The 27,709-nt window shown below is 30.4% G+C and overlaps 3 protein-coding genes and 2 long non-coding RNA genes across 8 annotated transcripts; 3 read left to right on the forward strand and 2 right to left on the reverse strand.

Annotated features, from left to right (window-relative positions):
- On the forward strand, nt 1-800 carry LOC146952338 (17.9 kDa class II heat shock protein-like). The gene has a single exon (XM_085700984.1). The coding sequence runs from the start codon at nt 77-79 to the stop codon at nt 557-559; it is 483 nt and encodes a 160-aa protein (XP_085557110.1). The 5' UTR covers nt 1-76; the 3' UTR covers nt 560-800.
- A 1,368-nt stretch (nt 801-2,168) lies between these two features.
- On the reverse strand, nt 2,169-3,446 carry LOC146952339 (uncharacterized). 4 transcript variants are annotated; one of them, XR_015005874.1, is made up of 3 exons: nt 3,045-3,446; nt 2,842-2,955; nt 2,169-2,508 (listed from the first exon to the last, which is right to left on the reverse strand). It is a non-coding gene; the product is annotated as an uncharacterized LOC146952339 (long non-coding RNA). The 4 variants fall into 4 exon arrangements; XR_015005870.1 differs by having other exon boundaries at nt 2,169-2,569; XR_015005857.1 differs by having other exon boundaries at nt 2,169-2,682.
- A 1,329-nt stretch (nt 3,447-4,775) lies between these two features.
- Nucleotides 4,776-6,712, reverse strand: LOC146952340 (uncharacterized). The gene is made up of 5 exons (XR_015005886.1): nt 6,246-6,712; nt 5,890-5,920; nt 5,645-5,763; nt 5,193-5,293; nt 4,776-5,054 (listed from the first exon to the last, which is right to left on the reverse strand). It is a non-coding gene; the product is annotated as an uncharacterized LOC146952340 (long non-coding RNA).
- Nucleotides 6,713-6,917: 205 nt separating this feature from the next.
- Nucleotides 6,918-8,350, forward strand: LOC146952341 (17.9 kDa class II heat shock protein-like). The gene has a single exon (XM_085701015.1). It carries the CDS (start codon nt 7,618-7,620, stop codon nt 8,098-8,100), a length of 483 nt encoding a protein of 160 aa, XP_085557141.1. The 5' UTR covers nt 6,918-7,617; the 3' UTR covers nt 8,101-8,350.
- An 18,675-nt stretch (nt 8,351-27,025) lies between these two features.
- Nucleotides 27,026-27,709, forward strand: LOC146952342 (17.9 kDa class II heat shock protein-like). The gene has a single exon (XM_085731490.1). It carries the CDS (start codon nt 27,041-27,043, stop codon nt 27,521-27,523), a length of 483 nt encoding a protein of 160 aa, XP_085587616.1. The 5' UTR covers nt 27,026-27,040; the 3' UTR covers nt 27,524-27,709.

Here is a 27,709-nt window from a genome sequence, read left to right on the forward strand (position 1 = left end):
ATTGAAAATAATCATCACATCACTTAATCAAAGTTGAAAAAAATCAAGAAAAAAAAAAAGAAAGTGTTAGGTTAGAATGGATTTGAGATTGATGGGTTTTGATGCTCCAGTGCTACACGCTCTTCACCAAATGATGGACCTTTCAGATGAGAATGTGGAGAAATCATCATCCCACAATGCTCCAACAAGATCCTATGTGAGAGACGCCAAAGCAATGGCTGCTACTTCTGCAGATGTGAAGGAGAATCCAAATTCATACGTGTTCGTGATCGACATGCCAGGATTGAAATCCGGTGATATCAAGGTTCAGGTTGAAGATGATAACGTGCTTGTTATAAGCGGAGAGAGGAAGAGGGAAGAAGAGAAAGAAGGTGGTGCAAAGTATTTGAGAATGGAACGAAGGGTTGGGAAATTTATGAGGAAATTTGTGCTTCCTGAGAATGCCAACACTGATGCTGTTTCTGCCGTTTGTCAAGATGGTGTGTTGACTGTTACTGTTCAGAAATTGCCTCCTCCTCAGCCTAAGAAGCCCAGAACCATTGAAGTTCAGATTGCTTAAAATTGAAACTTTGTTTTGAATAACGATGTAGTATCATGTCATGTGTGTGTGTGTGTGATGATCTACGCAGCAGAGGAGTACAATGTTGTTGTTTTTCTAAGGTTGTTCTTTTTGATGTTTTCTTTAGGGGTTTATTGTTATAGTGTGTTTGATTTGATGCACCGCAAGGATGGCTAAGTTGTAAGTGGAATTAGTAATTTTGAGTTGTAATGCAACGGTTCTGTTTTGGTCTTTTGCATGATGTTATGTGTTCACTCTGTTTTGATTTTTCAGGAACTATTTTTATTCTATTTGAACACACTTAAATTTCATACACATCAACACAAATTTTTTTTTTTTTTTAAAATACTCATCAGTCATGACACATGAGTAGTTATAACTTGAGAAGCCAATAACAATGTTCATGCAGCTACTATAAGGAACCTGAAACATAAAGCTTCCAGCTTTCATAAGCCAAACAAATGGTTTTGTCTTGACTTGAAGATCTAAATGGTATCCAAGGAAGCATAATCCAAAACAAATTACTACTTCTGCAATTGTCAATTTGATCCTTCAATGATAAATTTGTTTTTGATATAAAGTACACAGAGAAGGATGCGTAAGAGAGATGAACAATAGAAAAAAAGGCTTAATAGCAGTTTTCGCCCCCTAATTTTCATGAAGCTGCGATTTTAGTCCCCTAAAAAAAATACAAAACCGTCCTCTATGTTCTGCAACCGTAGCAGTTTTGGCCCCCAAAAGCAAAAACAAAATAAAAAAAATAACGCGTGGCACCTCACTTAGGGTGCCACGTCAGCGTAGACAAAGTCAAAATTGATCTTAGAGGCTAAAATTGCCACATGTGCAAAACTTAGGAGGCGGTTTTGTAGTTTTTTTTTCTTAGGGGGCCAAAATCGCAACTTTGAGAAAGTTAGGGGGCTAAAACTGCTATTAAGCTTAGAAATAATTATTAATCTGCGCATAAGCTCCCATGGCTAGTGACTAGGAGTTGGAAAATGTATTCTGAGCCTTGAGGACTTTTGTTCAAGACTAGACGCCGCCCCGTGCTATCGCACGGGTCAATGATGTGCACCATATATTAACAATTTAAGAGTCCAACATTACATGAAACATGAAAGATAATAAATTATATTTGAAGGAAGAAATGTATTATAATTGAAATTTCATTCAAACATAACATGACAGTTGATAAAAAAAAAATTGTAACCAAAATGTCCAAAATCTAATCAAGATTCTTGAGTCAATTAATTCACCATCACATGTTCAGGTCATTCTTGAGCCAATCAATTATCATCAAACACTAAACATAAGTTAAGTGGAACTGTATATTCATTAATAGGTTTATTTAAGCACTTTTGACATAAGCAAGGTTCTGTGCAGTAGACTCCGACAGTTGTCGAGCTTACATGGCACAAAAAATATAAGCAGAAAGAGAACACATTAAGCATAAAACTAAAAGATATTGACATGAGTGTAAGACCCTATGAACAAAACCCATAAAATATGGAATCTACTTGATAGGGTCTTACACAAAATATGGAATCTACTTGATAGGGTCTTACACTCATGTCAATATTTTATAATTAGGGGATGTAAAACTAAGGAGTCATTTTTCCAAAATAAATATATAAGACAGTGCAAGAACCAACTTACTAAAAAAAATATAGATAAAGGTCATTACAACTCATAATAGTAGCCTAATCTTTGTGCTATCACCTAAAAAACAAAGGAGCATGTTTTTGAACTTACAACTTCAAACACTTTGAATTGTATGTTTTCTGCATGAAGATATCAAAGTCTATGACATCTTACAGTTACATTTTCTGCATGACCCTCCTTCCCAGTTAGATGTAACTTGTGCCTGCAAAGTCAAATTGCTTTTAATTCCCCAATTTCCTTTTTCGCCTTTTTCAACTTTAGCTCCATGTCATTAGAAGCATGAGACATACCTTTATATCCATATTGCAGCATGTTATTATGTGTAAAACCATTAGCCACTCACAATTTTAACTATTGTTATCCAGGAAAATCTAATTAGGAAAATTTCTTAAAATAAATCCTCAAGCAGTCAAACACAGAATTCAATAAAAATTGCTGGAATTCCTTGCCCAAAACTGTTATAGCTAAATTAAACAATCTCAGTCATGATAGTCCTAGAACTTTCTGCCTAAATGTGCACCAAACTATATGTAGTTACCTTTAAAACAATTATAGTTAAACAATTAAACATTACTTTCAAACACATCTCAACCATGGTAATGAATTAGTAATTAATTAACTACCTGCACGACAATGTCATTTTTGAGAGCTTTTAAACGCAGCAGCAACACATTTAGGGAGAGGATCATCGTCGCTGGGTTCAACATGGGGATGCCAAGTTTGGTGATTCAACTGTTCTGCGTGAGGTTTCAACCTATGTCAAATAAGTGTGCAACAACAAAGGAGAATTAAGCATTTTACAAAAAAATGAAGAGTTAATTTGTACCTCTCAATAAAAATTTCAATCAGGGTCACACCTAAATATTCCCGATGCTCTTGCTCAAAGATATGTCTGAATCATTATCAAGAGCAAGAAACATAGTGAAGTGGTGCAGCGAGTATCTTGCACTCTCTGATCTTTACATGTTTATTCTCTCTTGTATAATTTATAGTAACCATCCAAATAAATATACACATCAATTGTATACCAATACCTCATACACCTCAAACTTTTGTGTACAATTTTAACCTCAATTTATGTATATAATTTCAAAACATGTAAAAGAGACAAAGCATTTCCAATTATCATGAATCCAAGGACATGAAACGCTAGAGAAATTTCTTTCACAGTGGTTGCAAACAACATTTGAAACATGTGCCAACCTTATGTAAATTGATAAAACAGTAAAATGAATTTAAAATGGGCAAAATTTGTTGCATACCAAAGCTTTGGCTGATTGAGCCATTTGTAGGTCATTAATCACATAGAAAGCAAGGTACGCCTGAAAAATATTCAATTTTGTTGTCTTTGGTAATTGGTTAGAAATTCAATGCATTCATGAAGTTTCAGTTTCCTCTTATTAATGTTCCTAAAGGTGTCTTCCTCAAACAGTATACCCAACTTGTGAAACATATTAAGCCACTCATCTTCCAAGATATTGAACGCATATAAGAAACGAAACGAAAAATATGCTAACCTGTGAAACGTTGACAATTAATCTTGTCAGGAGTAACATCATTACGATCAACACCAACAACACCCTGCAAGGCCTGGAAAATTAAAGAATCATGTTAGAATTAATATAGGGCAATATGCGTAAATTGCTTAAAAAATATATTATACATCAATGTTGTTTTTAGCTTTCCATTTTTGAATCATTTCGACATCAGTGGTGCCTATTTCACAGCATAATTGCGCCACTTATTGTGCACATTGCCTCTGCTAACTTCCACTTTGAATAGCACTTGCTTGTCTAGCATACAGTTGAAATAAGCTGGGTAGTCACCTTGAGGGTTTGTCTAATATAAAGTCACCATCGCAAGGACTTTAATGGCAAATTAATATAGTAATACTAAATGTTAAATCTGATGTTTATAAGAGATTATGTGTTCCATATAAACAACAAAAGATGAATCACCTTTTCAGCCGCATAAATCAAATCTTGGACAGTCCTCCCGATGAATTGAGTAACAATACGATCAAATAGCATAAAAGTTGTCGAACCATCGTCTTCCATGACAATAACATGTACTTTGAATCTAATAAAATTATCATATATTTAGTATTACTACATCATTAAGCAGGAAGTATGTGTATCATATAGATGGCCAAATATTAGTATACCTAGGAACGACGCCCTAGCATTCCACACATTTCTTACAACACAACTGTCCATCAACAATAGTAACCAATGATGCACATTGATTACATGATCGAAAATACCATTCAGTACATATTTCAATCTTACAAATGGTCGCCAACACTGATCCGCAACATGCCCATATAAGTTAAAACAACATTAATAAAAAAGGTACTTAAGGTGTTGTGCAATTATTCCAAAAAATAATTAAAAGCAAGGTTGTAAGAAATACCTTGGTTAACTCGATCAGATTTTCAATTGTCATCAACTTTGTTTTAACCAAATCATCAGTCAACGCTACAATGTTCTGTACAGACTTCTAACTAATAGTCCGAGTCAATTCAATTTCTCCATTGTTCATCCTATTTTATACAGTAGTTTAGCATGAAGATTAAATTATATGCACTTGATAATCTATAATCCAGGTAAGAATACTAAATTGTATACCATAGCTAATCTTACCCAGTCTTATATGCATCAACCTCAGGTAAATCTCCATTTAAAATTACCTTAGAACCAAAATGGCACCTAAATACTTCTTTAACTTGCCAAACTGAAGGATCAAAATCACTGGTGAAGACATGTCATGTGTTGCAAAATATGACTCTATTTTTCCAGCATAATCACTCCATAGAAAGCAATTTATTTGATTGTTTCTGTATGTAGTCAAATGTTAGATTATAAAGCTAAACATGCATACACCAACCAAGTCCATAGAAAATAAAGGAGAGAAAGTTAAAGGATAGTGCAAGAATACAACTGAAATATAAAAGAGACAGAACACTAAGATTTACTCTAAATCCTCAAGAGCAATGTCAATGACTTTCTTCTTTTTTCCATTCTTCTTTTTAAAATGACCAGACAGCCTCCATCGTGTATCCTTGTACCCATGTTGCTGCCATATACGTAGAAACAGGACAATCCATAAATAGATACAAAACATAATATAACAAAATACTTTTTCAATTTGTTGGTGAATTAGGATAGATATACAATAAATGCACACTTTTAAAACTTTTAGGGGATAAACATCGAAGTGACTGAATATCTACGATGCCAAAAAACAAACTGAATAATTTACAGTGCAACTAAAACACTATGTGACTGTTTGGATAAGCGGCTTAATTAAGTGCTTATGTATAAGTTATTTTTAATATATAAGCTGTTTTCATAAGTTATCATGCATGTAATTAAACTGAGTTGAAATCCAAACAGAGGGTAAATGAATCGATTTAGAGAAACTGACCATTGATAATCAGCATGTTTGACACCATTTTTTGCAACATAAGGTTCAGTGAGAACATTAGCTTTGAAAGCTTCCCCGAACAACTTGGTCAATTGCTTCCTGACACTCAGCGTGAGCATCTAATTCCAATATATACACAAAAAAAATCACCATCATTTTTTTAGGGAAAAAATCACCATAAAAAAGAACTAAAACAAAAAAAAAATATTTGAATAAATTTGGGAATTGTAAATTTATGAACTTACTTCTCATATGGTATCTCTCGTTCAGAAATACCTGCATAAACACTTGTAAAATTGTTTGAGCAAGCTTATAAAAACAACTTATGACGTTTCCATAAGCTGTTTCTAGCTTATTTCATAAGCACTTAATGAAATCTTTATCCAAACATAATTAATAATAATACAATGTATGTCTGCAACAACATAATTGTATTTGAATCAAATCAAAAGTTTGTCATCATTAAGGCATTTCATCAAACATCTTACAAACAAAACCCCTCATGAGCATAACATACCAAGAACATATAATAACAGGAATTAATAAGAGAATTGAAAGAGATGGTTATGTTACCAATGGAGTGTTAAGCGGCGCACATTACCTGAGATGAAACATTTCTGAAATCCAGTCATGGTGGTGAAGGAACCATCGATTTCCCTCTTATGTCAGATTCACGATCCTCAAATTGCCCTTGTTCTCTAGTCATGAATCACCTTCATCTTGTTTTTTATTTTCTTCTCTCCCAAATCCGAGCCAGTCACATGCTTCTCTCCCAAATCCGAGCCAGTCACGATGGATGAAAGGAAGGGGACATTCGGAATGGTCGCGGACAGTCTACGGTGGAGTGCTTCAGACGAGAGGGTTTTTTGGGTTGGGGGAAGAAGAGATTTGGAAACTGAGTGAGAGTGGGAGTGAGAGAGAGAGAGAGAGAGAGAGAGAGAGAGAGAGAGAGAGAGAGAGAGAGAGCTTTAAGAGAAATGAAGAAGCAGGGACAACAATCAATGAATTGTTGACTGAGGGCGGTGGAGTGCTGCAGACACCAAACCGCCCTAAACATGTGAAGTGAGTTTTTTTCTTTGAATCATCCAACTTGGCAAGAAATGTATGGATTGCTACAGGCTTCATTCAGAAGGGCAATTACGTAAAAGCCGTCCAAAATTACAAACCCTAATTTTTCCCGCCTAAAGGAATAGCAGTACAAAATGGTAGAGTTTTCAAAGAGATCTGCTAGGGCAAATAAGCAGTACTAAGCTTCTTTTATAATAGTAAGATATCAAAATTTGTATTCTGAAGGGCAACACCAATTGTGTCTTTGGTTTGTATTTAGTTTGAAAAAAAAGTTGTGAAGAGAGAAGTAAGGAAAAGAGAGTGTGAAAAGAGAGATGTGAAAATTAAAATGGATTTGATGTGTTAAATTGATATAAGAACAAAGAGAAGAAAGAAATGTTGAATATTTATAAAAATACATAAATAACACAACATTACTAAATTCTTGTCAAATTTTATTTGTTTGCATTTCAATAACTTATTAAAACACTTCAAGGATTACACCATTTATGGTAAGGAAGACGCTAGTACCTTCAAAAAGGTCCAAGAGGTGGTGAGAACCAAAGAGTTAACTGAGTTTAGAGGGAAAGGTTGATGATAGTACTTAGACATCTCAAGAGGAAGAAGCGGATGTAGATGTTAAAAAGTTTTACATCGGATAAAATATGGTATGATTTTGTGTTTATAAGTGGGACAATTATCGTCTCACAAGTCCGTTTAGTAAGGATGAGTTAGACCCAATTTTAACATGGTACAGAGCCTCATCCAAGATCAATTGGGCAACGTGCTATTAGATTTTCAAATTATTGTTATTGGGTCACCTATCATTTATGTTCACAAACCAAGCCCAATAATGTTGGGTGTAAGAGGTGTTTTAAAGAGTCACATATCAAACAAAAATATATCAAGAAAAAGTGTGCGTGAGAATGGATTTCAGGTTGATGGGTTTGGATGCTCCAGTGCTACACGCTCTTCACCAAATGATGGACCTTTCAGATGACAATGTGGAGAAGACATCATCACACAATGCTCCAACAAGATCCTATGTGATAGACGCAAAGGCAATGGCTGCTACTCCAGCGGACGTGAAGGAAAATCCGGATTCATATGTGTTTGTGATCGACATGCCGGGGTTGAAATCTGGTGATATTAAGGTTCAGGTGGAAGATGATAATGTGCTTGTGATAAGCGGTGAAAGGAAGAGGGAGGAAGAGAAAGAAGGTGGTGCAAAGTATTTGAGAATGGAACGAAGGGTTGGTAAGTTTATGAGGAAATTTGTTCTTCCAGAGAATGCTAACACTGATGCTGTTTCTGCTGTTTGTCAAGATGGTGTATTGACTGTTACTGTTCAGAAGTTGCCTCCTCCTCAGCCTAAGAAGCCCAGAACCATTGAAGTTCAGATTGCTTAAAATTGAAACTTTGTTTTGAGTAACGATGTAGTATTATGTCGTGTGTGTGTGTGTGTGATGATCTACGGAGCAGAGGAGTACAATGTTGTTGTTATTCTAAGGTTCTTCTTTTTGATGTTTTCTTTTGGGGTTTATTGTTATAGTGTGTTTGATTTGATGCACAGCAAGGATGGCTAAGTTGTAAGTGGAATTACAATTATTAATTTTGATTTGTAATGCAATGATTTTGTTTCTATGGTTCTGTTTTGGATGATGTTTTATAGTCACTCTGTTTTGATTTTTTAGGAACTATTTTTATACTATTTGAACACCCTTAAATTTCATACACATCAACATTTTATTTTCATTTTATCTGTCTTACATTGCGAGCATATTACATTGAATAAAGATTGATAGATACCCTTAATATATGTATTATGTATATTCTTTTGTACCATTTTGAAAAAATTCAGTTAACTAAATATATGGTCTGTGTGACCACATTTTTTCAGTTGCGTGACCACTATTTAAAAGCTGAAAAATGTGGCCACGCAACTAAATGCGTGTGACCACTATTTTTCCACTTAGTTAACCAAATAAATTTTGTAAAAATAGTGGTCGCGCAACTAAAAAAATGTGGTCACATAAACCATAAATTTGGTTAACTTAAATTTTTCAGAGTGGTACAAATGAGTGTACACATTAAGGGTGTCTACCTATCATTGTTATATCACATCTACTATCATTCATATCTTTCTGTCTCTATATCTTTAGGTTAGTTTTGGTTGTTACCGATCTTTTTAAGTTTTACTTACAGAATGAGCTTAATTTTGGTTGTTAATGATCTTTTTAAATATTCACCGTTCGCCAGTTCAAGAATGTTAGATAATGAAGTATCGCGGTTATGTTATTCAGTCTTTATATTAGTAAGTTAGAGTTTATTAGGTTTTATCGTATATTCTCTTATAATTTTTTTGTGATATTATGCCATTGTGATATTATTGAAACCCTAGCCGTCATTGTTTCTATTCTCTATTTTGTGTATGTAATGTTAACATGATATCAAAAGCATGGTTTATTCCTCCTTAAACTACTTTTCGCTTTGGTTGTTGAGTTCCTAAAATTTTGGGAATCGGTTTGGTTGTTTTTCGGTGATCGGTTCTTTTGATTGAGGTTGATTCTCCAAGGAATTAGGAGTATGATGAAAACTCAATCTCTACGAAAAGGTTCGATTGTTTGGTTGTTTATGCTAACCGGTTATTTTGGGTTGTAGTTTTAGTTTGTTAATAATATGGAGATTAAAAAAGATAAAAACCCTGCAAATAAAACACTCATATTGGGGAGGTTTTTGAGATGAATACCAGGGATCGCCAAAAACTCCAGCATATAATTTATGGGATTAGTACAAGCAAGGGTTTTGAAAAATCGCACAAAACGTTCTGCAGAGGTTAAAAATCGTCGCAAATCAGGCTTAAAACCACAATTGAGCGCGTTTTAATGTAGTTAGACAAGGGCAAGAAATTTACGTTTATGTCTATGTCGCTTTGATAAATCAAAGTTAAAATGTTTTACTTGCTCAAAATTAGTAACTTCAAGAAGGATTGTCTTAAATTAAAAGGGAGCATTGGTAGTTCTTCCATTCAAGTTGTTGATGCCTCAGAAAAATGGTTATGAGTTTTTGTCTTGAAAAGAGGGCAATGGTAGTTGTAATTCAAGTTTGTTATATCGATGTAGCTATTTCTACACTTGGTATATTTTTAACGTACATTCTAATTGATCTATTTACTAAGAGGGTACTAGACATAAACTTTCTTTATAAGGGATGTGTTTGTAGAGGTTAATTACGAGACACCTGACTATGTTTGCAGTCATACGCATTGTCGAACACATTGTCATTCTATTATTAGCTGACTGATCGAGACATAAGAGGTTACAAAGTAGAATGGAATTCCCGTTAGTTGTGAGACATCAAGTTGTACGAAGGGCGATAAACAAAGGTATAATTGAAATAGGAGTATATAGTCGATAAAAAAAGACATTGAAGGACTAATAAATGAAGCACAATCATCAATATATGTTTCAGTTAGTGGCGCTATAAACATGGAGCACGAGTAAAGTGGTGAATTGCATTGTTCCACGTTTCTTTGACTGCTTCTGATACCCCCGTGACCCGCGTGATCCTTGGTGGATTTGAGAAAGACTCGCCCATCTTGTATTTGTAGGGATGTCAAACTATGTTTGAATGGTTATTTCTATATTTTTAGTGGAGTCATTAGTTATATATTTAGATTTTCTGAAATTGACTTTAAATTTATATATTTTTACATTGTTTAAGTGAAGATTTTAATTAATATTCTTTTTTTAAAAAAGCACTGACAGACCAACCCGTCAATGATTATTAGTTAGAGGTAAATAATATTATTATTTTTAAAAAAGGTAAGTAAAATTTATTAAGTATTGTTCAAATCATATATCATAATGGACAATTTTAGTTTTAATTTAGAAATATAATTTTGAACCGAATCTAAAATTGAGAATTTTAGTATTAATTTAGAAATTTAAGTATTGTAGATATTTATTAAAGAAACACTAAAAACACAATTCATATATCATTAAATATAACTTAAAAAATAAATATTAAATAAATCGTACAATATTGAATATTTATCATTCTCTTGTATTAAATATGAGTTGTGGATGTAAACCATCAAGATCATGAACGCAACCAATACAACCAATATATCTAGTAAAATATTTCAGTTGTTCAATCATCATGGATTTAATATGATTCTTAGAATCATCAATGTCAAGTGAAATGCTATTATTTGTTTGTTAGATTTTATGGTGATTTTAAATTGTATATCATAGGTTGTTGCACAAATTTTGCATGTGCTATGTGTATATATGCACAATCTGTGTATCAAATATTCTGAGCAATTAAATAAACGTCCCTTATGCAACATCAACGAGCTTGTTGTTGATTTAAAAACTCCGCAGAAGATGATTCATAATATATATGAATGGAAGTCTACTTTTTTAATGGGTTTTTAGATCAATAACGAAGCACAATGATGTTGTGCATAATTTATTACTGAATTGAGCAGATGGTCATGGATTCGGAACTTAAGGTCGGGGTTTGGATGATGTAACATAAGTATTTAATGATCTTGGAGATTGTTTAAATAGACAAGAGAAAAATATGTTTTTATGCGGTACTTCTATTTATTAAATTTCTTCAATTATTGTCATGCATGCATGTGATTCATAATTAGTCATGTTAAACAAATAAAAAAAAGGTTCAGTTAGATTAATTTTTCATAACTAATAAGGCCGAATGAAATTAACGGACTTGGATCCTCTTTTTTCAAGTTTTCTCCATTTTCAATCTCCGCCATTAAAATACAACAACCACTTTTCATTATAATTTAATTCTCACTTTCTCTCTCATGTTTGATGGTTGAGATTTCACTTGAGAAAACTTGAGAGAATTTTCAATAGAGAGAATCCTAATCCGAAATTAACCTACTTCATATGAACCGTATAAAACATTCATTTAGTACAGAACATATGAATAATATATATATCGACATGCTACATATAAGCTTTTGGTTTTTCTATATGAAAGGACATAATTAAAGGTTTTGGTTTTGTGCAGCTTAAAAGAATTCGCTCGCATTTTTTTTAAGGAAGAATTCGCTAGCATTTTCATCATCAAAATAATCCATACTATATTAACGTAGCTCTTTTTATTACATTAATGTGTGTAGATTATCAACATTATTTTATGAAAATTTTGTGTTTAAATTACAAATGATATTTTCATGTAAAATATTTGATATACACTAAAATATTTGTCTATCCATTTAAATTTTTTGATTATATTACGTATACACATATGCTCTTATACATTTTTAATAATTCTATTTTCTTGCCAAAAAAAAATATATTGTATTTATGTTCTTTGCCAAAACAATTGTTGTACTTTAATCTTGTATACTATTTCTTATTAACAAATTATATCCTCCGTTTAATAGATGTTAGGATCCATCATTTATCTTTTTTTTTTTGAAGAAGGATCCATCATTTATCTCTTCAGTGATGGAGTTAGAAAAAAATATTTAGGTAGGCTTTTTTTTTTTTAGAAAAAATATTTAGGTAGTCTACAAAAATAAACTATAATATATATAAACAAAATTTGTGTTTTTTTGTTGACATTACACCAGATTTGTCTTTTAATAAGCATTCAACACAAAATTGACCTTAAAAAAAAATTAAATCGTGTATCTTAAAAACTCAAAATAATTATCTACATATTTCAACTGACTTTAAAATGTGATAGTAAAACATACTGAGATCAACTGACTTTAAAATGCGATAGTAAAACATACTGAGATGGAGAAGAGGGTGTGCATCAAAGTAATTTTATTTAAAAATTAAGATATTTTGATAATTTTCCATTTTAAAAAATTATTTTTTAGTGGTGGGGTGAGTCGTGCCCACACCTAGGCCCTAAAGGCCCTCCACCATTGTATCCCTCCAACTATTAAAATATACTATTAAAAATATATTTAATGGTTCGCTCTTCCCGAACGTGCTCAAAGCCTTATTTTTAAGGATGTATTACGAAAATGAATCCCATATATGACAGAAAGATAGAGTGAGTGTATATTCTAACTCATGTTACATTTATTTATTATGTATCTATTATTAATAAAAAAAATAATCTTTTAAATAATCGAAAAAATCTTATAATGTTCTATTATTTTATGATGAAATTAAAAATTCTTTTTTTTTTCAAGTAACCTAGTGACTAGAGCTCACACATTTAAATGTGTGGAGAAGTGTGGTGTCTGGGGTTCAAACCCCAGCCTCTGCTTATAATATGCAATATCTCTACCAACTGAGCTAAGCTTACAGGGATTTGAACTTAGACGTGCGAAATCATCAATTTTAATTAAGTGTTTGTTCTCACTCACATTGGTCTTCATCTATCCTTTTATAATTTTTATTTTCATTTCTTCCTTCTTTTTCCACTAGCCATAGAAAGTAGCTAGGGTGCTCCGGTTTAAGTTCGGACATTTGAAATTGTTGGAAGTATATGTAACTTATGATAGTTGCACAAACATATCTTAATTTTCCATTTAGATAATAACATAAACTTTTTTTTTTAAAACAAGGAAGTAGCAAGAAGCTACTATCCCTAATATATTAATTAAAAAAAGATGTTACAAAAAAAGAGAAGGGGGACAAAGCTTAAACCTTCTCAAGAGTGATTAAACCTAAAATTAGGCCAGCCTTGCCTATTTTTAACATAATCACCCCTTACTTGTATAGGTAAAGAGTAATAATATACATAATTATCTAGAGTTAGGCCTATGTTAGCAAGAGCATCTGCTCAAGCATTGCCCTCCCTAAAGATGTGAGAAACCATGGATGAAGTAATGTTAAGACGGTTGCTCCATCTGTTTCTACGTTGCCAAGGTACAATGTCCTGAGATTTGAAAGCTTGAACCACTAACATGGAATCAGTTTCTAGCCAGAAATTTCTCTAGTTTTTTGAAATAGCAAATTCAATAGATCTCATGGCACCAATGAGTTCAGCAAAAAGAGGGTTCCCATTGTGAAGACCTTCTGCAAAGCATCCCATAAATTGACCCTTACAGTTTCTAAAGATTGCTCCACAAGCAGCCTTCCCTGCAGCAAAAGCTCCATCACAGTTGCCTTTGATCCAGCCAGAAATAGGGGGACTCCAGATGACCTCCTTGACAAGAAAACATTAAAAGCCTTTAAAATAGAAAATTCTTGAATTGAAGAACTAGCTAGCAGATTTGAGTTACTTGCAGACAAAGAAACATCAACAATGATTAGAGATATGGCACTCTTCCAATGTATCTTCCTGTTTTTGAATCTATGCACATTTCTAGCATTCCAAATAGCAGATAAAGTATTGATAACAACAGAAAGGATAGCTAATCTACATTGAGGTGACCAACCCCTTTCACTCAGGCTCCAAATTTCATCTAGAGCTGAGAAATGGAGAGATTTACTGAGAACAGAAGCCAACCAACACCACAGATGAATTGCAAATGAGCATTCAAAAAATAGATGAAAAGAAGACTCTTCAGCAGCCATACAAATATTACAAACAGATGGGAGTGCACATCCTCTTTCCTTTAATTTATCATCAACAGGTATCTTATCATTCATCAGTCTCCATGCAAGGAGGGACTTTGAAGGAGGCACATTAGGAGACCAGATAGATTTAGCTCAATGAATGGATTGAGAAGGGACATCTATAAAATTATAAGCATCCTTGAAAGATAGATTCCCACTGGTAGTAGCACACCAGACCAGCTCATCTTCCTTATGTTGTAGAGAGATGGTAACTTGATGAACAAGATTCCAAACCTCAGGGAATTCAACTGAGAAGTGGTCAGGCAGATTCCAACAATTGTTATGAATATAATCACTAACTAGACTGTTGTCATCAACCATTTCATCAATAGAAAGATAAGTATTAAGAGGAACTCCACACCAATTATCAGTCCAAAAATGAATCGTACTACCATCACCAAGAAGCCAATTTGAATTTTCCAACATGATATTGAATTCAGATTTAATACTAGACCAAATTGAAGATGCAATATGATGTGAAATGACTCTTCTTCTTCTCATCACTCTACTAATAATTAATTATGACCAATCTTCTTTCTTGTGAAATAAGTCCCAACAGAGTTTTAGATTAGCAGCTTGGTTTAACTTTTTCAAGGATCTAATCCCCTGTTAGAAATAAACTAGAAGAGAATTGACCACCCTATCTATGCATAAAAAGACAACTAACAAAGTACATGTCGGTTATTAGACCTTGACATTGGAAGAACCTTGAATAAACAATATTCATTCCACTCTATAATATTGTTTCTTCCAACTGCTTCAATTTTTGCATATTCATCTTTTCGATCTTCTTGGTTTGGATTATTTGTAAAGTCGATCCCAAACAAGTTAGAAAAAACTTATTTATGGTCAACTAATAATATCATTGATTCTTTGCCACGACAAAGCACAACTCTTGACTCACCACAATCAATTTGCAACTATGATGTGAGATGAACATATACGAGCAACAAGATTCGATTCTTTTAGTGCAAGAGCTACTCGTTCCTCCAACATCAGTATTAACCATTGAGTTTGAAGTTATGAGTTTTAATTTTATCAAGTTGTTTTCATGTAATAATTGTTTTTTTTTTTAAGTTTCATGTAATAATTGTTAAGTCAAAATTAATAAAAGTTATAAGATTCTTAATAAAAATCATTCGCATAAGTAACTATCTACTTCGCCAACATGTCATCTTAGACCACGTTTGTTATAGATTAGAATAAAAGTGATTTTGACATTCAATAATTTAGGGATTTTTTTTTTAGAGATTTCATAAAAAAAATTAGAAGTTTTATTAAGCAAAAGTAATGCATTGAGCATTACATCATGATATAAAACAAAAAGAAAAATCTATTCTGCATTTGTTTATCGTAATAAAAATTAGTTTTTCTAAAAAATAATTTAGTTTGTTTGGATACAACTATCTAAATGATTTTTTTTTGGTACGAAATGACCTCAATCTTTGGTCACTTACCTTTTCTCTCCTCTAAAAAAAACTATTTCTTGAGAATTTATTTATAACATCTTTTCATTTGAAGTTGTTTCGATATTTTTTAATAAAAAATTATAACAAATGAATGCAATATATTTTTTTTTAAGAAATGGATGCAATATTGTTAAAAGTAATTTTAAAAAATAAATAAATAGTGATTTCTTTCTTTAAAAAGCTATAACAAAGAGCCTCTTAGTGTTTGTGGATGGCTAGATTCCAATAATGATCGAAAAAGTAAAAGAATCTCAAATGAAAAGAGTTGAGTGTCAAATTTTTTTTGTGCCATTAAATCAAATTTATACCATATTTTTTTGGAAACGATGTTCGGTTCAAGGATCGACTAGTATCAAGAATTTAAGTCATTTGAAGTCATAGCAAGTATTTAAATCAAATTAAAGGTTTAAAAGTACAATGAATCTAATTAATTGAATAAAGACTAAATTAGAAAAATTACATCTACCAACAATATAAAAAATCGTACTTCAGCAAATTTCCATAATTGTCCTTTCTTAAACTTATGACCACCTTAAATTATGTGTTTAATTGTCATTTTGTAAAATTTAAAACTAATTTATTTATTTTTTGAAAAATTAAGTTTTTGTGTTTACTGCTTCTAAAAGCTAACTAATTCCTCTATATTAAAAAAAAATATTATGATCAAAATTACCGACAAGTTTTTCGTATGATCCAAACATAAAACTTTGACACAAAAAAGAAAAACACAAAAACCTACACACCATTAATCTAAAACCAATGAAATGATTATAAGTCATTCAGTTTCGTTCACATCCAAATAATGCAATGAAGAATTTGTTCAACTCTATCATAAAATACCCAAACATGATAAAATAAGTAATGCTCCTTCAAGAAAAACATAAATATGTATGTAATGGAATCATCGTTATGCTTCTATTCATTGTCACTTCACTATGTGCATTCACACATATAAGTCGTTTTTTTCATGTATTAAATATGAGGCGTGGATGTAAACCATCAAGATCATGAACGCAACCAACACAACCAATATATCTAGTAAAATAATAAGTTGTTCAATCTTCATGTATATAATATGACTTTTAGAATCATCAATGTCAAGTGAAAATGAAAATTATATATCTTTTGCATGTGCTATGTGTATATATACATAATCTGTGTATCAAATATTCTCAGCAATTAAATAATTAAATACATGTCCCTTATGCATCATCAATGTGCTTGTTGTTGATTTAAAATCTCTGCAAAAGATGATTCATAATATATATGAATGTAAGTTTACTTTTTCAATGAGGTTTTAGATCAACGACAAAGCACAGTGATGTTGTGCATAATTTCTTGCTGAATTGTGTAGATGCATGTATTCGGAACTTTAGGTCGGAGTTTTGGATACAAGTATTTAATGATCCTGGAGATTGTTTGAATAGACAAAAGAAAAATATGTTTTTATGCAACACTTCTGTTTCTTATATTTCTTCAATTATTGTCATGCATGTGTGTGATTCATAATTAGTCATGTTAAACCATTAAAAAATGTAATGTAACTTTTATTAGGCCAAGTGGTTTAGTTAGATTAATTTTCCATAACTAGTAAGACCGAATGAAATTAACCTACTCCGTATGAACCATATAAAACATTAATTTAGTACATAATATATGAATAACTTTTGGTTTTACTTTATGAAAGGTCATAATTATAAGCTTTTGATTTTGTGCAGCTTAAAAGAATTCACTAGCATTTTTTTTAGGGAGAATTCACCAGCATTTTCATCATCAAAATAATCTATACTATACTAGCACAGCTCTTTTTATTACATTAACGCATGTATATTATCAACATTATTTTATAGAATTTTTTGGTATAAATTACAAACGATATTTTTATGTAAAATATTTGTCTGTCCATTTAACTTTTTTTATTATATTACATATACACATATGCTCTAATTTTATTTTCTTATAAAAAATTTATTTTATTGTACTTTAATCTTGGATACTATTTATTATCGACAAATTATATCCTCCGTTTAATAGATGTTTGGATCCGTCATTTATCTCTCCAGTGATGGAGTTAGAAAAAAATATTTATGTAGGCTACAAAAATAATCTATAACATATATACACAAAATTTGTGTTTTTTAGTTGACATCACACGAAATTTGTCTTTTAACAAGCATTAAGCACAAATTTGACATTCAAAAAATTAAATTGTATATCTTAAAAGTTCAAAATAATTATCTACACATTTCGTTTTACTTTAAAATATGATAGTAAAACATACTGAGATGATGAAGAGGATGGGCATCAAGGTAATTTTATTTATAAATCAAAGATATATTGATAATTTTCCATTTTAAAAAATGATTTTTTAGTGGTGGAGTTGGCCGTGGCCCACCTAGGCCTTAAAAGCCCTCCGCCACTGTATCCCTCTAACTATTAAAATATACTATTAAAAATATATTTCGGCCCCGTTTGGATAAATAGCTTATACATGTGCTTATAGTATTAGAGCTTATAGCACTAGAGCTTACATCACAAGTTCTTATACTTAATAAGCTCTTTATGTTTGGACATGTACTCTAAAAGTACTTATATAAATTGAAGTGTTTGGATGTGTCATTACATAAGCAATTATGATTATTATTTTTTTAAGTAACAATTATGAAATGTTAAAATATATTTAATTTAAATATATATATATATATATATATATATATATATATATAGGTTTTCAATATTAAAATATAGTATCTTTCAAAAAAATAATATTAAAATATAGTAAAAAAAGTGGATATGAGAAGACGGACCAATTACGTTAATAATATGTATTAAAACAAATATTATATATATATATATATATATATATATATATTGTTACTACCCCCTCCGTTCCTTTTTAAGTGTCATTTAGGGTGAATTTTTCGTTCCTATTTAACGGTCGTTTTGGTATTTTAAGGGTATGATTTGTCAATTATACCCTTTGTCAATTACTCTTATATTTTTTAATAAAACTAATTAATGCTATATATTTAAAAAACTAAAGTTTGTTTTTTTTAAACAAAGTTTGTTTGTTTTGTTTTAAAACAAAATTTGTTTCTTGTTATCTTCAAATTTAAACAAAATTTTGTTACCTATGATAATGGTACCATTGATGCTCTCTTATGTCTCCTCTTCTAAGTTATCTTCATATGACTCCTCAAAATCAAATATAGGTTGGTTTGTTAATGATGTTTCAACAACAATATTTAAATCTGGTAAAAGTGTAATCTTAAGTTTCAAATCTATGTCACACGGTGTGAATCTAACATTGGTTATGACCATAGTTGAAGCCTTAATTTTGATTAAAGGAGTTGGAGGAAAATTCATTTTTTTCTTAGCTTTCAATTAATATGAAGTTGAAATAATTTTGATATAGACTTAAAATAATTAAAGATATAGAAATTTGTTGGAGAAAAAGAGTAGTAACTAACAATTATTTGTTACATATTAAATTTATTGGAAAGATAAAGTGTGTGGAAAAAAATAGGAAATTATTAGTGGAAGGAGAGAATCGAATTGGGTACATTATTTGCATAAGCTCCGTATACGCAATTTGATAAGCACATAATTAAGGCTTATTAAAATATGCCATAAACAGTTTATGAAATTGTGATAAGCTAATTTAATTACTTTACCCAAACGCCTTTAAAAAGACTTATGTTAGTAGATAAGCTTAAATAAGCTCAAAATAAGCTAATCCAAACGGGTGGTTCGTTCTTGCCGAACGTGCTCAAAACCTTATTTTTAAAGATGTTGAAGTTTGGTTTCTTTCATCATGCAATTCATATGATATATATTTTTTATAATTTGGAGTCAGGCATATGTTAAGAAAATGAATATATCATATACAATAGAAAGATAGAGTGAGTGTATATTCTAACTCATTTTATATTTATTTATTATGCATCTATTATTAATAAAAAAAAATTGATCTTTTAAATAATAAAAAAAATCTTATAATGTTCTATTATTTTATGAAGAAATTAATTATTTTTTTAATATTTTGAACTTAGACGTGCAAAATCATCAATTTTAATTAAGTGTTTGTTCTCATTCACATTGGTCTTCATCTATCCTTTTATAATTTTTATTTTCATTTCTTCCTTCTTTTTCCACCAGCCATAGAAAGTAGCTAGGGTGCTCCGGTTTAAGTTCGGACATTTGAAATTGTTGAAAGTATATGTAACTTATGATAGTTGCACACACATATCTTAATTTCCCATTTAGATAATAACATAAACTCCGTTAGAAATAAACTAGAAGAGAATTGACCACCCTATCTATGCATAAAAAGACAACTAACGAAGTACATGTCGGTTATTAGACCTTGACATTGGAAGAACCTTGAATAAACAATCTTCCAACTGCTTCAATTTTTGCATATTCATCTTTTCGATCTTCTTGGTTTGGATTATTTGTAAAGTCGATCCCAAACAAGTTAGAAAGAACTTATTTATGGTCCATTAATAATGTCATTGATTCTTTACCACGACAAAGCACAACTCTTGAATCACCACAATCAATTTGCAACTATGATGTGAGATGAACATATACGAGCAACAAGATTCGATTCTTTTAGCGCAAGAGCTATTCGTTCCTCCAACTTCAGTATTAACCATTGAGTTTGAAGTTATGAGTTTTAATTTTATCAAGTTGTTTTCATGTAATAATTGTTTTTTTTTTTTTTTTTAAGTTTCATGTAATAATTGTTAAGTCAAAATTAATAAAAGTTATAAGATTCTTACTAAAAATCATTCGCATAAGTAACTATCTACTTCGCCAACATATCCTCTTAGACCACGTTTGTTATAGATTAGAATAAAAGTGATTTTGACATTCAATAATTTAGGGATTATTTTTTTTAGAGATTTCATAAAAAAATTAGAAGTTTTTTTAAGCAAAAGTAATGCATTGAGCATTACATCATGATATAAAACAAAAAGAAGAATCTATTCTGCATTTGTTTATCGTAATAAAAATTAGTTTTTCTAAAAAATGATTTAGTTTGTTTGAATACAATTATATAAATGATTTTTTTTGGGTGCAAAATGACCTCAATCTTTGGTCACTTGCCTTTTCTCTCCTCTAAAAAAAAAAAAAAACTATTTCTTGAGAAGTTACTTTTAACATCTTTTCATTTGAAGTTGTTTCGAGATTTTTTAATAAAAAATTGTAACAAAAGAATGCAATATAATTTTTTTTTTTAAGAAATGGATGCAACATTGTTAAAAGTGATTTTAAAAAAAAATAATTTCTTTCTTTAAAAACTATAACAAAGAGCCTCTTAGTGTTTGTGGATGGCTAGATTCCAATAATGATCAAAAAAGTAAAAGAATCTCAAATGAAAAGAGTTGAGTATCAAATTTTTTTTGTGCCATTAAATCAAATTTATATCATATTTTTTTGGAAACGATGTTCGGTTCGAGGATCGACTAGTATCAAGAATTTAAGTCATTTGAAGTCATAGCAAGTATTTAAATCAAATTAAAGGTTTAAAAGTACTATCAATCTAATTAATTGAATAAACACTAAATTAGAAAAATTACATCTACCAATCTACCAACAATATAAAAAATCGCACTTCAGCAAATTTTCATAATTGTCCTTTCTTAAACTTATGACCACCTTAAATTATGTGTTTAATTGTCATTTTGTAAAATTTAAAACTAATTTATTTATTTTTTGAAAAATTAAGTTTTTATGTTTATTGCTTCTAAAAGCTAACTAATTCCTCTATATTAAAAAAAAATATTATGATCAAAATTACCGACAAGTTTTTCGTATGATCCAAACACAAAACTTCGACACAAAAAAGAAAAACACAAAAACCTACACACCATTGATCCAAAACCAATGAAATGATTATAAGTCATTCAGTTTCGTTCACATCCAAATAATGCAATGAAGAAATTGTTCAACTCTATCATAAAATACCCAAACATGATAAAATAAGTAACGCTCCTTCAAGAAAAACATAAATATGTATGTAATGGAATCATCGTTATGCTTCTATTCATTGTCACTTCACTTTGTGCATTCACACATATAAGTGGTTTTTTTCATGTATTAATATGAGGCGTGGATGTAAACCATCAAGATCATGAACGCTACCAACACAACCAATATATCTAGTAAAATAATAAGTTGTTCAATCTTCATGTATTTAATATGACTTTTAGAATCATCAATGTCAAGTGAAAATGAAAATTATATATCTTTTGCATGTGCTATGTGTATATATACATAATCTGTGTATCAAATATTCTCAGCAATTAAATAATTAAATATATGTCCCTTATGCATCATCAATGTGCTTGTTGTTGATTTAAAATCTCTGCAAAAGATGATTCGTAAGTTTACATTTTCAATGAGGTTTTATGTCAATAACAACACACAGTGATGTTGTGCATAATTTCTTGCTGAATTGAGTAGATGTATTCGGAACTTAAGGTCGGAGTGTTACATACAAGTATTTAATGATCCAGGAGATTGTTTGAATACACAAAAGAAAAATATGTTTTTATCCAGCACTTCTGTTTCTTAAAGTTCTTCAATTATTGTCATTCATAATTAGTCATGTTATACCATTAAAAAAATGTAATGTAACTTTTATTAGGCCAAGTGGTTTAGTTAGATTAATTTTCCATAATTAGTAAGACCGGATGAAATTAACCTACTCCGTATGAACCATATAAAACATTAATTTAGTACATAATATATGAATAACTTTTGGTTTTTCTTTATGAAAGGACATAATTATAATCTTTTGATTTTGTGCAGCTTAAAAGAATTCACTAGCATTTTTTTAGGGAGAATTCACTAGCATTTTCATCATCAAAATATTCTATACTATACTAACACAACTCTTTTTATCTTCTTAGTAATTAGTTTTTGGTAACAGAATACACCGTTCACCCAAAAAAGAGATTGCCGATATTCATTTTTTGGTTGAATTGTGATGATATGATGTAAGTAGTCATCAAAGTTTTAAGTATCAGTTAAAGATTTCGGGATTTTGGTTGATTTAGATGCGGCTATAGATTGCGGTTGTTACGATGTGGATAACAATAGTGCATAATATTTTTTTTAAACTATTTGTAGTTTCTGATGTCTACCTTTGAGTAATGCACCTGCCTCACTATACTCATAAGAGTAGTAGTTATATTCTTGAAAATAAATAAAATCATTTCTAGAGAACCTACCTTTCAAGTATAGCAACAAAAGTGAATTTGCAACAACCATTTAGTACTACGGTACTGCTATTGCTAATGTTATGAGCTAGCCAAGAGTTCACATCATCAAACCTAAGGAATAAAGCATATTATCTATAAAATGAGCTTGAATGAAATTGACTTTGTTACAATCTGTGTAAACATGTAAGTGAGACTCCGATTCTACATTACACAATTCTCCGCATTTATAGTCATGATTGTCACATAAGGCTCTAGGTAGGGAAGTAGTTTGCATAACATATGTATGAAGGTAGGGCTGGATAACCGATTTCGCTAACGCTAATCTTTCTGTTGAAGATAAGTTTTTGACCTTCCAAATATATATGGTCCCCACAATTATTGAATATTTATAGGGAACATTATAAGAAAATATATTTTTTGTAGGGACAAAAGTATCGAAATTTCTTTTCATTGTGTTTTATTTCGATTCGTTTGTTTATTCCAAAATACTAGTACTCCCTCCGTTTCTAAATATAAACAAAAATGATTTTTTAGGTTCATTCATTTAATGATGTATGTGGTTCATGATATGTACCACATAAATCATTAAATGAATGAATCTAAAAAGTCAATTTTGCTTATATTTAGAAACGGATGGAGTAAATAATTTAAAGTCAAACTTTTTTTAAATGGATGAAATTATAAAAGGTGTTGGACACACGTATAAGTGGAAGAGTCGAAGTTCAAGCTATAATCAAAGTATTTGATTAAGTTTGGTTATTTTTGTGGGTTGAGTAATAATTTATTTTTAATTTTTTAAGGGAAGTTGAACAAGAACTCATGGATTAAATCTAAATCAATAGTATCAATAGTATATATATAAAGTAAGGTTTTTTATGCCACATGTCACTTCCACATTCATTCTCAATATTTTTATTATTTTTTCTATTTTATTTAACATAAATATCTCAACAAACTTTTGATCTTATGCACTCAGTATTTTTTATCTCAACAAACTACACATCAATCAATCAATCAATCAATCAATAGTATATATATAAAGTAAGGTTTTTTATGCCACATGTCACTTCCACATTCATTCTCAATATTTTTATTATTTTTTCTATTTTATTTAACATAAATATCTCAACAAACTTTTGATCTTATGCACTCAGTATTTTTTATCTCAACAAACTACACATCAATCAATCAATCAATCAATCAATAGTATATATATAAAGTAAGGTTTTTTATGCCACATGTCACTTCCACATTCATTCTCAATATTTTTATTATTTTTTCTATTTTTAAAAACCAATATTTTATTTAACAAAAATCGGGTTTTCGGGCTACTTGATCGGATTGCTCCGAAACATCCCCAGAAAATCAGAAAAAATTCAAGGACCATGACTCCCTTAGAAGGGACTTCTTACGGGACTCCGCCCCTCAAAATCCAAAATTCCATCGTTTAGACCCATTTTTCATTTTTATTAATTTTTCATATTCTCATAAAAATCCGAAAAAATTTCGATTAGTTTTATTTGAATTTTAGAATTTTTTGGTACTATTTTTATATTTTTATGATTTTATTTGACAGGTTTTTAGCATTTTTTTACTTAGTTTTTTTGTTGTTTTTAAAAGGAAAACTCAAAACTGTTGAAATGTGAGAGAGTCTGATGACTGATTATACATAATAATTGTCCGGATTATAAAATCCGAAATAGTAAACATGAATCCTAATTTTAAAATCCGGAATGCACAAGGGCATTTTTAAAAATTTTACAGGGCGCGGGAGAAGGCAATAGGGTGGGAAAGTAATAGTCCATGTTTAAAGGACCCAAAACTATTACCACTTGGACTAATTCATTATTGATTTTTTTACACTTTTTATTCTTGCATTGGACATTCATCTCATCATTTATATTTATTTTTAAATTTTTTTTGAAATATTTATATTTATTTTTATGATATTATTATAATTGTAAATTTAAATAAATTCAATCTAATATACTGACACGTGTATTCGTGCACACAAACTTATAAAACTTATTTAATATCTAACCCGGGCAACGCCGGGTCTCTAAACTAGTATATATATAAAGTAAGGTTTTTTTATGCCACGTGTCACTTCCACGTTTATTCTCAGTATTTTTATTATTATTTTATATTTTATTCATAAATATCTCAACAAACTTTTGATCTTACCCACTAACTATTTTATTTAATTCCTAATATTTTATGTAGCCAAAATATCTCAACAAACTGTACATAATACTTTCAGTACTATCCATTAAATGTTCCTTTTTTTTCTTTCTTTCTTTTTCTTAGGAAAAGAAGTTTGAATTAGTTACTATCTAATTTTTTAGCACCATATTATTCAATTAGTTATTTCATTGAGGAAAAAAAGGCTTCAGTTTGTTTTTTTTTTTTACTATAAATAAAGGAGATTTTGTTAATCACATAATCACATATTTTGAGCAGAAACCGAAACTCAAACCTTCTTGATCTAAACTTTTTCTTTCTTCAGGTTTGACAAACACCTATACTATTGTTTTTTTTTTCTTTTTGAAAGTATACTATTGTTTCTTTTAGTTATGCTTACATTGTTATTTTTATATATATAATATAAGAGAGAACTAACCCTACGAGTGAATGTACTCTTTTTTTTTCCAGGTCTTTGAACTATTGTTTTTGCATCCATTACAAACACCACACCTACGAGTTTCAGGTCATTGAACTAACTACCGTTCTTCTCTCCATTCTTATCAATCAATCAATCAATCGATAGTATATATATAAAGTAAGGTTTTTTATGCCACGTGTCACTTCCACAGTCATTCTCAATATTTTTATTATTTTTCTATTTTTAAAAACTAATATTTTATTGGGTTAATTAAGTAAATGGTCCCTGTAAATATTCAGAATTTTGTTTTTAGTCCCTATAAAATAAATCACACTTTTTAGTCCTTATAAAATTTTTCATCGGCCTTTTTAGCCCCTATAAAATTTTTCCATTAGCATTTTTAGTCCCTATAAAAAATTTTCATCAACATTTTTGGTCCCTTAAATGCTTAAGGAAAATGTCACAGGGATTAAAATATGTGATTTTATTTTATAGGGACTAAAAACAAAATTGTGAATATTTATAGGGACTAAAAACTTAATTAACCCTATTTTATTTAACATAAATATCTCAACAACATTTTGATCTTATCCACTCAATATATCTTTAAATTTTTATTGAATTTCTAATATTTTATGTAGCAGAATTATCTCAACAAACTACACATAATACTTTCAACAAAGTTTACATATACGATCTTATTTTATGATTAAAATTAAGACTCCAATTTGCTTATTTGTTTTTAGGAAAAGAAGCTTCAATTAGTTATTACTAATATTTTAGCACTATATCATTCAATTAGTTTTTATGTTTGAGGAAAAAAAAGGTTCGATTAGTTTTTTTTTTTATAATAAAAGATTCGATTAGTTATTATGTTATCTTTTAGCAGCATATTCTAATGCAAATGTTAACTATAAATAAATAAATTTTCGTTAATCACATATTTACATATTTTCCCAAACCTTCTTTTTCAGGTTTGCCAAACACCAATTTTATTATTTCTCATACATATTCTTTGATATATATATATATATATATATATATATATATATATATATATATATATATGTATGTATATATTTCAACCACTTTCTTCCTTTTCAATCGATTTCTCTCATACGCATGGGCCACGAAATAAACTCATGATTACATGTTTAAAGGGACTCAAAACTCTTACCACTTGGACAAATTCATTATTGATTTTGTTACACTTTTTATTCTTGCATTGGATATTCATTTCATCATTTATATTTATTTTTATGATATTATTATAATTATAAATTTAAATAAATTCAATCTAATATATTGACACGTGTATTCGTGCACACAAACTTATAAAACTTATTTAATATCTAACCCGGACAACGCCGAGTCTCTAAACTAGTAAGGAGGAAAAGGAAAGTTAGAGAACCACGTGCTGTTCTAACTCGAAATTACTAGAACTTTCAGACCACACCACAGTGCTCAAGAATCAGTGTGTGACAATGGATTTCAGAGTGATGGATTTTGATGCTCCAGTGCTACACGCTCTTCACCAAATGATGGACCTTTCAGATGACAATGTGGAGAAGACATCAACACACAATGCTCCAACAAGATCCTATGTGATAGACGCAAAGGCAATGGCTGCTACTCCAGCGGACGTGAAGGAAAATCCGGATTCATATGTGTTTGTGATCGACATGCCTGGGTTGAAATCTGGTGACATAAAGGTTCAGGTTGAAGACGATAATGTGCTTGTGATAAGCGGTGAGAGGAAGAGGGAAGAAGAGAAAGAAGGTGGTGCAAAGTATTTAAGAATGGAACGAAGGGTTGGGAAATTTATGAGGAAATTTGTGCTTCCTGAGAATGCTAACACTGATGCTGTTTCTGCTGTCAGACAAGATGGTGTGTTGACTGTTACTGTTCAGAAGTTGCCTCCTCCTCAGCCTAAGAAACCTAGAACCATTCAGGTTCAGATTGCTTGAAAGTTGAAACTCTGTTTTGAATAACAATGTATTGTTGATGATGTTCATGGGGGCAGAGGAGTACTTGGTTGTTTTTTAAGGTTGTTCTTTTTGATGTTTTTTTGGGGAACATTGCTACTGGTATTTGGTTTGATGTCCTAAAAATTAGTAATTTTGATTTGCAATGAAGTTATTCTGTTTGGATGA

This window comes from Medicago sativa, chromosome 1, assembly GCF_051527215.1.
Source record: "Medicago sativa cultivar Bolivia chromosome 1, Bolivia_mono, whole genome shotgun sequence".
NCBI lineage: Eukaryota > Viridiplantae > Streptophyta > Magnoliopsida > Fabales > Fabaceae > Medicago > Medicago sativa.